The sequence below is a fragment of the Myxocyprinus asiaticus genome, chromosome 45 (genome assembly GCF_019703515.2).
Source record: "Myxocyprinus asiaticus isolate MX2 ecotype Aquarium Trade chromosome 45, UBuf_Myxa_2, whole genome shotgun sequence".
NCBI classification, from domain to species: domain Eukaryota; kingdom Metazoa; phylum Chordata; class Actinopteri; order Cypriniformes; family Catostomidae; genus Myxocyprinus; species Myxocyprinus asiaticus.
The window spans coordinates 32,993,884-33,004,349 of NC_059388.1; the positions used below are offsets into that span (position 1 = coordinate 32,993,884).

At 39.5% G+C, this 10,466-nt stretch overlaps 1 protein-coding gene across 1 annotated transcript in view; it reads right to left on the reverse strand.

Moving 5' to 3' along the window:
* LOC127435172 (lysine-specific demethylase RSBN1L-like) overlaps positions 1-8,954 on the reverse strand; it is a 30,390-nt gene extending 21,436 nt beyond the window's left edge. The window contains exons 1-3 of the mRNA XM_051688415.1: positions 8,261-8,954; positions 2,993-3,139; positions 1,446-2,056 (exon numbers count right to left, since the gene is read on the reverse strand). Coding sequence (XP_051544375.1) covers positions 1,446-2,056; positions 2,993-3,139; positions 8,261-8,627 — 1,125 coding nt within the window. The 5' untranslated portion in view covers positions 8,628-8,954. The remainder of the gene's footprint in view (positions 1-1,445; positions 2,057-2,992; positions 3,140-8,260) is intronic.
* Between the last annotated feature and the right edge of the window lie 1,512 nt (positions 8,955-10,466).

Below are 10,466 nucleotides of genomic sequence, written 5' to 3' on the forward strand. Positions count from 1 at the left end.
TGTATCTGTTAGTTTTTGATTTGCCATACCAGCAAGTTAAAATACCATAAAAGGTATAGTGATTAAATCTATTTTTGATAAAAACCTACTGTATTTTCCAGAATATAAGTCAGGTTATTTTTCATCATCTGAAAGATCCTGCAACTTATAGTTCGAAGCAACTTATTTACATATTTTATACGTAATTGATGTCGGCTGGTCAAACAAGATGCACACGAAAACACACAAACAGATGAAAACATCAGTTATAGAGATGGTAGACACGCTGTGAAGTAGCCAGAGTATGTTGCTTTTACAAAGTACTTTATGAAACCAGTTTAAATATTCTATCCATTATAAAATTATTGTTAATGTAACATTCAGTCAGTAAACCGGATAATTAGTGCATAGCAAATAGGGTTAGGAATGTCAGAAATATCCACAGATAGACAGTCGCTAAACTTAATGAATGAATAAAATACAACAGCCATTCTGTTTTACTCACAAACTAAAAGCCGTTTATTTGTATACAGCATAGAGATGCGTAGATCTTGAGGTAATCGTCACGGAGTGCGTATTTACAGTGGCTTAAGCAAGTAGGTATGCCTGCAGGCAGGAGATCTCCAAAAGAGGGTGGGGTAACTGCAGAAGGGGGTGCACCAACTCCAAATGGTGACATCACTTCCACTCAAGGTTATGAAAAGGGTTAGATTAAGGGCTTCCTATATCAGTGCTGGTGGTTTGGAGCTCTGCCTACAGCTGTAGCCTTCTCGGCAGAAGGGAAGATAGGTTGCTTGCGGATCCTAATGCCGGCTGCATGAAACAGCAATTTTTTTCTCTCAACGTGATTTTGACAAGGTGCGACTTTTTTTCCAGAAAATATGGTAACTGATTTAGGAATGACTTTATTAGTGGGCCTGGGTAGCTCAGTGATAAAAGACACTGGCTACCACCCCTGGAGTTCGCTAGTTTGAATCCAGGGCTTGCTGAGTGACTCCAGCCAGGTCTCCTAAGCAACCAAATTGGCCCGGTTGCTAGGGAGGGTAGAGTCACATGGGGTAACCTCCTCATGGCCGCTATAATGTGGTTCGTTGTCAGTGGGGCATGTGGCGAGTTGAGCGCGGATGCCGCGGTGGATGGCGTGAAGCCTCCACATGCGCTATGTCTCCGTAGCAACACGCTCAACAAGCCACGTGATAAGATGCGCGGGTTGATGATCTCAGACGTGGAGGCAACTGGGATTCATCCTCCGCCATCCGGACTGAGGCGAATCACTACACGACCACGAGGACTAAAGCGCACTGGGAATTGGGCATTCCAAATTGGGTGAAAAAGGGGAAAAATCCAACAAAAAAAAAAAGGAATGACTTTATTAAAGATCTTTTCTAAAGTGTCAGCTATGTATCTGAGTCTATTACTTTTTTAGTCACATGACTGTACAACAAAGTGTGTGTATGTTTACCTACCTGAGTGTGAAAGTTTGCCATAGTGGTCGTCTCGATGTCCTTCTTTCCCAGGATTTCCATTTTAACAGGCGAGTTCGGGAACTTGCTAGAGAAATAATCCAGGAAGTCGGGGAGGTACGCAGCGGCACCGTGAATTACGCCCATCACGTAGTTGGCAGCTCTGTCGCAGTCCTCGCTGAACGATAACTTGACAAACTCCTGAGCGAACCTCTGCATCTCCACAGGAGACAGAACTGAGATTTCACTGCTGTACGCATGCAGAACCAGAGCGCCACCGTTCGGCTGCTGCTCCACGTGAACCAGACGGCCAAACTCCAGACAATCCAGTCCAGGCGGTTTTCCAGCTTTCACCGTGCTCGAGTTCTGATCGCCGTTCTCTTCCTGCCTCAGTCCACCAGCACCGCCCTGCTGGACGGGAAGAGGAGGTTTGAATTCTGCTCCAGATACGGACATCAGGTCAGCCAGATCGGAACAAACCGTCTGGCTGGATCTGCTGAACATTTTCGGCCGTTTGCACTTTTCACCCTCTTTATGTTTCTTTTTCTTTTTCTTCTTCACCTTCTTCATCAGTAAATCTTCAGCCAAGTTGATCTTGGGTTTCTCTCGGTCACCTACAACACAAGAGAGAGATGAGTTTAACTCACACGACACCCGTTACAGAGAACACGCCTCTCAGACGCTTTATGTCTGAACTCAAACATCCTGTCACAAGAGAAAGTGTTTTGATCAACATGCCAAAGCAAACAAAGAATATATAAAAATGAATCTTTTCCTCAAAATACTCGAGTTGAGCTGCAACTACATGAAGGCCTAGTTTACACCTGCTGAATACCTGAACATTTTTGTCTTGTTAAAAGTATTTCATTGGTACAGACTTCTACGAGCGTCATATATAAAAAGTACAGTGTAAAATTAATTTATTCATTTTGGAGTGTCTTACCAGTCTAACTAGTAACTAGTTTTCAGCATCTCTAGTCATAAGTGCTGGGATTTTAGGACGCTGTCAAGTTAAACGTAGTTTGAAACATCTCGAGATCCCTACACTCCATTCAGATGTCTTTGAGTCATCTGTGGAAGGGTGAGCTGTCTCTCGTTGGTTTGATGAGGTGTGTTTTTTCCTGTACAGCTGGAGCTTCAAGTGCTTCCTACTGCCAAAGCTTCACAAAAACAACAAGGTGGTACATCAAGCTTGAACTGCTCTGATGATAGGAATATTCCTTATGTCAGGAAAATGACTAATTTAATAACATGTTATTTTTCAAATAATTAATCACAGTAAATTAACCAATTGAATTGACAGGCCTATTAAAAACTTTTTCTTTTTAATTCTGATGTGTTTGTGGTTTTAGGGTAAAGTTTAGGTTTTCAATTTCAGTTCCTTGCACATTGTTGGATGTCTCTGTTTTTTCAAACGCTCAGTTCAGGAAATAACCAGATAAGTTCAATCCGGTGTGTTCAATAATAGTTCAGCACTGCAGGGCCTCAGGACTGGATTGAGAAGCGCTGATCTAGAGGAAGTAGACACAAACAGACAAAATCAGTCTCACCTGTCTGCAGGATCTTCACCTCTCCGTTCTCTCTCTTGATCTCCGTCATCAGCTTGTGTTTGCGTTTCTCCGTCTCTTTCTCATCTTTTTCTCTCTCTCTCTTCTTCTCTCGGTCTCTCGGTTTCTCTTTGTCTTTGACGGTGTGATCTGAAAGTGAGAAACATGAGACGTTACAGGAAGCTTAAACATTTGATGTCTCTCGAGCATCTCCGTTTCTCTTTCCTGAACTAAACGTGCAGTACAGACGTGTAAATGATGTCATGTGACAGCTGCCGTTAAACTTGTTACAAAGGAAATCAGAATCAACTTACAATAATTTATAACTACTCATGAATATTACAATGAGCTTCACCTGCTGAACAACAAGATAAGAATAAATAGGGGCCTATTTGAAGTTGATTTATTACAGGCTCAAGTGTTTTTTTCTGCATGTTTACGTGCCGTTAATATCGAGCTAGCAGGACGCCATCTAGCCCGTTTCCTCTGCGGTATCATGAACTTTAACCTGCACAAACACAACAAGATCTTTAACTGGGGTGCATCTCAGTCAGCTCCCTAGTTCACTAGTCAGGGAATTGGTCAGTGATTCGACCATTTCTAGGGCTGTTCCAATCGCAAAATCATTCTAGAGCACGGAAAGGTTTGCTCAGTAGAAACTCCCAGAATGCACTGTAAAAACCAAGAGACATCCCTTACGAAACATCATCGTGTCTTCTGAAGTCGTTAGAGGACGAGTGTAAGTGTAAAACTATGAAATCAAAGACTTATTTTCTCTTAAGAGATGTTTTTGTAATGTCTTTAATCCATAATGACCATGAAAAGGAAACACTTAAATATTAAAGTTGTTAGAAGGTTAAAAACAACTTGTCATTTATCTTTCATAAAAACACTGAATATCTTCAACAAAATGCACAACAGTGTCATTTATACAGCCATGTTGTTAATTACTACCAGCTGTGTTTTAATGGGCGACCTTATAATCGTGTCGCAGGTGATCGAGTCAAAAGTATCCCAATATTCAGTGGAAGAACACCCTAACCAGTGCCCAATTCATGTTCACGACTACTGAATCATTACATTCCGCACCGCACTTGTTTAAAACAGGGTTGGTTTTCTTAACGCTCAATTTGATTTTCTCTTTTTGTTGTTTGATTTTCAAGTGAAATATGACCTGCACGTGTTCTTGTCAAGCTGTGTGAGATTCACTTGATTAGTGCTCGAGTCACATACAATAACAATCATGTGAAAGTTCAGTGTTCACATGACAAATGTGTGTCACATGATTCATTTCAACCATTTTAAATATTGAAATGTGTGCCTTCTGCAAGTGCAAAACTAATTTGATTCTAAAACAAAATAAAAACATCTGAACATGTTTTTGCAAAACAAGGAAACCCATGTTAAAAATAGAACAGACAGCACTCTGAAATGGTGATAATGTTCAATAATGAGTTTGTGGGTGTATATCTGAGATCCACCTACTGTGTTTCTATGAATGAAGTTCAGATGTGACATGTTTCATCATCTGTGGCCTGAAAAACTCCCAACACATTCGTCCAGAAAGACCTTCTAAACACTCATCATTTATGAGACAAAGACCATTAACTGAACTTTAATGAGATAATATGAGCAACGGGCAGTATGTTTGACCCGTCTAACTGACCCATGAGACAACCCATTTCACTACAACTTTATTTTACAGTGGTTATATTACATACATTACATGTTGCTATTAACATCTAAAGTAAAATATAAACAGATCCACAAAATAATGTCACCTAAAAACATGTAGTTTATTATTACTGTTCTATAAACACTATCAAACAAAACAAGTGTGATTCTTCCTGTTCATCAGACTGATTATTTGTTCATGTGTGTTCGAGGACGTTTCTACACTGTAACAACATACAATAATATAAATGTTACTGAAACACATTACATAAACAATAGATAACACTGAAATATTCAACTATTTATAATTTAATAGAATCTGAGTGAAATATCACAACTTGTTATAATGCAGATTATTTCTGTTATATTTTATTGCATTGTAATAAAAGATGATCACGGTCAAGAGTACATTTTACATTTACATTAATGCATTTGGCAGACACTTATCCAAAGCGACTTGCAGCGCCCTTATTACAGGGACAATCCCCCCAGAGCAACCTGGAGTTCAGTGTCTTGCTCAAAGACACAATGATGATGGCTGTGGGGATCGAACCAACAACCTTCTGATTACCAGTTACGTGCTTTAACCCACTACGCCACCACAGAGTATAGAAACAATGTAACGTAAAAGATCAGTCATTTTATTACAGTGTAATAAACAGACTTATACACGGCAAGTTCAATTAGAGTTCACCTGAATTCATGCTTTCTGTTGCGGATAAAATACTTTTCAGACTTTAATATTTGAGTGATGATCCGATTATTACTCTTACAACTAGGGATGCACCGATACCACTTTTTCTCTTCTGATTCCGATAACAGAAATCTCAGTATCGGCCGATCCCGATCTGATACCAGTGTTGTTTTTTTGCATAATCAGTTTAGAATATCTTTACATTATTGTGTGGAACTAATTGGGAGTACTCTTTAATATGTAAAGAAACACAAACCTCTAACTACACATTATTTCAATATAAACGTGTAGCTTATTAAGAAACACTTTATTATTAACTAGTATACTGGATATTGTAGCAGCAAAATTAACAGTAATTCCAGTATAAGTCATCAGTAGAAAAGAAGACGTTTTTTTGTTTTTCAACTTGTATCTGGACTTTAAAGGATTCAGATCTCTTTTTTGTTCAATTTAGTTGTAAATCAGCTCAATTTTCATTCACACAGTTATTTTTTGGAACCATTCAACTTAAATATTATTATAATTTGTAAACAAATGATAAAAATAATAAATAATAATTATAATAGTAATATTTCTCAATCGTGCACCTTTAACTTTTAAACCCTCACACTTTTATTTTGACATTCTGAACTCTCCAGGAAGTTCTGCATGTCTGTTTGTAGGCAAGTTCACAGTAGTTTAATTCACTTATTCAAATTCTGGTAAAATGCTCCTCCGGTGCCGTTCTAAATGCATATTATAAGTGTACCGAACTATTGAACATCTACATCTGAGATGTTGTTCGTGAGTAGCACTCAAATATTGCACCACGTGAAGGCTAAAAATAGCGCCATACAATAACGCGCTGGCACTGTGCATACTATATATTTACTTATTAAACACAGCCTTTTGTGATTCACAGAGCTATCGCACATCTTCAAGCGGCTTTGAATAAAATGCACGAGTCATATGAAGTAGTTCAGTTGTGTTTTATGGTCCTTTTATGTCATTTTTGGAGCTTGACAGTAACAAACATGACTAACACGCAGTATCGGATTTGGATCGGGCTCGTCGGACTGATACCCGATCCATCTAAAAGCTTCAGGATTGGAGCCAATACCGATCCAGGTATCGGATCGTTGCATCCCTACTTACAACACGGCAGATTGATTTGATTGATTTGATCAGCGTTACCGCGGGAGATTATACGATATTTATTGGGTTTATTTTATCGATTTGATCAGCGTTACCGCGGGAGATTATACGATATTTATTGGGTTTATTTGATCGACTTGAGCAGCGTTACCGCGGGAGATTATACGATATTTATTGGGTTTATTTGATCGACTTGATCAGCGTTACCGCGGGAGATTATACGATATTTATTGGGTTTATTTGACTGATTTGAGCAGTGTTACCGCGGGAGATTATACGATATTTATTGGGTTTATTTGACTGATTTGAGCAGTGTTACCGCGGGAGATTATACGATATTTATTGGGTTTATTTTATCGATTTGATCAGCGTTACCGCGGGAGATTATACGATATTTATTGGGTTTATTTGACTGATTTGATCAGCGTTACCGCGGGAGATTATACGATATTTATTGGGTTTATTTTATCGATTTGATCAGCGTTACCGCGGGAGATTATACGATATTTATTGGGTTTATTTTATCGATTTGATCAGCGTTACCGCGGGAGATTATACGATATTTATTGGGTTTATTTGATCTGATTTGATCAGCGTTACCGCGGGAGATTATACGATATTTATTGGGTTTATTTGACTGATTTGATCAGTGTTACCGCGGGAGATTATACGATATTTATTGGGTTTTATTGGGTTTATTTGACTGATTTGATCAGCGTTACCGCGGGAGATTATACGATATTTATTGGGTTTATTTGACTGATTTGATCAGTGTTACCGCGGGAGATTATACGATATTTATTGGGTTTTATTGGGTTTATTTGACTGATTTGATCAGCGTTACCGCGGGAGATTATACGATATTTATTGGGTTTATTTGACTGATTTGATCAGCGTTACCGCGGGAGATTATACGATATTTATTGGGTTTATTTGACTGATTTGATCAGCGTTACCGCGGGAGATTATACGATATTTATTGGGTTTATTTGACTGATTTGATCAGTGTTACCGCGGGAGATTATACGATATTTATTGGGTTTTATTGGGTTTATTTGACTGATTTGATCAGCGTTACCGCGGGAGATTATACGACGTTTATTGGGTTTATTTGATTGATTTGATCAGCGTTTCCGCGGGAGATTATACGATATTTATTGGGTTTATTTGACTGACTTGATCAGCGTTACCGCGGGAGATTATACGATATTTATTGGGTTTTATTGGGTTTATTTGACTGATTTGATCAGCGTTACCGCGGGAGATTATACGACATTTATTGGGTTTATTTGATTGACTTGATCAGCGTTACCGCAGGAGATTATACGATATTTATTGGGTTTTATTGGGTTTATTTGACTGATTTGATCAGTGTTACCGCGGGAGATTATACGATATTTATTGGGTTTATTTGACTGATTTGATCAGCGTTACCGCGAGAGATTATACGACGTTTATTGGGTTTATTTGATTGATTTGATCAGCGTTTCCGCGGGAGATTATACGATATTTATTGGGTTTATTTGATTGATTTGATCAGGGTTACCGCGGGAGATTATACGATATTTATTGGGTTTATTTGATTGATTTGATCAGTGTTGTTGTGGGTCACATTGCAGCTGATGCTAAGCTAACTAGCGCGCGCTGTCGGGTGTGTTTGACACACAAATACAAATAAGCACACACAATAAACACAAACATTTAACCAATAAACGGCTCGTTATCAGCCACAGATAGAGTGTGATCAGGGATAAATCGATTATCGGTACCTTTCTGCGGTGACTTGAGCGCTCCGTTCTCCTGCTTCATACTGAGGTGATTTTCTGCAGCCACTTTGTGTTTCTTCCTCTCTTTATCTCTATCTCTCTCTTTATCTCTCTCTTTCTCTTTATCCCTCTCTTTATCTCTCTCTCGATCTTTTTCTGTTCGGGGTTTCTTGTTTTTCGGTTCGTTCATGTAATTCTGTTCCTTCGCGCCTCCGTTCATCTTCTTGGCTGTGAATATTTTCTCCTCATGACGGATCTTCTTGGCCGGTGGAGGATGATGAGGAAGATGAAGAGGATGAGGAGGATGATCGCGGTTTTGGTTCGCGGGTTTCGGTTCGGTGGGTTTGTTGAGCTGAATGAACTCCGCCATCTTTTCTCTATTTACTCTCTCAAGCTGCTGCTGTTTGTGTAACAGGCACAGGAGGGGCGTGGCCTTGCTGTTGATCGACAGAAAGAGAAGGCAGGCGGAGGGCGTGGCCTGGTGATGATCGACAGAAAGAGAAGGCTGGCAGAGGGCGTGGCCTGGTGTTGATCGACAGAAAGAGAAGGCTAGCGGAGGGCGTGGCCTTGCTGTTGATGGACGGAAAAGGCAAATCGGTTTGGGCGTGGTCTGATATTGCTCGACAGGAAGAGCGGGCCTGAGATGGGTGTGGCTGACGTAAGCAGACCCCTGAGGTGGGTGGAGTTTTAGCGTGTGACGTCACCGACTTGATAAAGTGGTTGCTGTATTAATTTAATAAAGATAAATGCGTCCTTGTGCCCTTTATAAGACAGTTCATATATTGTCTAAGTGTTTAAATTCTGTAATGACGAAATCTATTTTCAAAAATATATTTTTAAAAAGACAAAATTAAGTTTGTCTTAAAGAGATAGTTCACCCAAAAATATAAATTCAGTCATTGTTTACTCACCCCTGTGTTGTTATAACCCCGTATGACTTTCTTTCTTTTTCTGAACACAAAGGGAGAAATTGTGAAAAAAAAATTGTGCTCAGTGATGTCATACAATGGCAGTTTATGGTGACCATCTCTTCAAGCTTCAAAAAGGATGCAAAAGTATAATTCAGAAGTCTAATAAATTATTCCATGAGACTCATGCCTTATTCTGAAGGTATATGCAAAGGTTTGGTGAGAAATAAGCTGAAATCTAATGGATTATTTAGTGAAAATCTTCACCCACCGCGTTCATGAGAGTGCACAAGAGCAACAGATTACACAGCTCTTCTCACGAGGTGGGCCACTCAAGCAAAAACTTGTTTTATTTATCTAGAAAAGGAACGCCACAGCAATAGTAACAACAGAACACAACAAGGTGGATGTAGATACAGAAGTCCCACCTTACAAGTAAAGAGCCAATCACCTTTTACATACAGACATCAACTGTCAATCAACTCGAGAATGTGCATGTGCATGAGCTGGACCAGCCTGAAAAATAGTTTTTTTTTGTGTGTGTGTGTGATCTGAAATAAAGAAGCACAATTTATGATCCTATTGTTGTCAGATTTTATTGCTGATTTGAAATAAGTTTTTTGATAATAATCTTGACCAACCGTTTAGGAGATTTCAGTCTTTCCACAGTCAAGTAGATCAGTGGTTCTCAATCTTTTTTTGATGAACGCCCCTACTTCTTTCCCTTCTGTGCCGAATTCAAATTGTTTCCACTTCTCGTGCTTTGCTTCTTACCGATTCTCGCAAAGCTGCGAGTTTAAGAGCTCGAGACCGGTCAGTGAGTAAAAACACACCTGCTTTGTGCTCGCGCTGCTCTGTACATTGAGCCGTATCCATCTACAGAGTCACACAGGTGCATTAATCGAGGTTGTGCCACTATCCGTGTATTTGACGCTGCTAAACCAGATACTTCAGATGTGTCGCTAGACTTCAAAATCAGATAAACCAAATGTGTACCAACCCAAATAATTGAGAACCAGCTGATATACTCCAAGTCTAGATAAACGTTTTAATGGAAAGAGGAACTTGATTGATAAACTCCCCCCATTTGTAACCTAACGCCCCCCTCTCTACTAATTTGCTCTCAGTGCCCCTGGCATCCATTGAACGCCCCCATTGAGAACTCCTGAAGTAGATAAAGCTGTACTTGTATACATAGAAAATATCGGGAGCGTTCCAAAGATGACCACACAGATCTGGGCCATCAGGTCTATAAATCATCGCACATCGACATATTCACATTACTGGAGGTTTTTCAATGC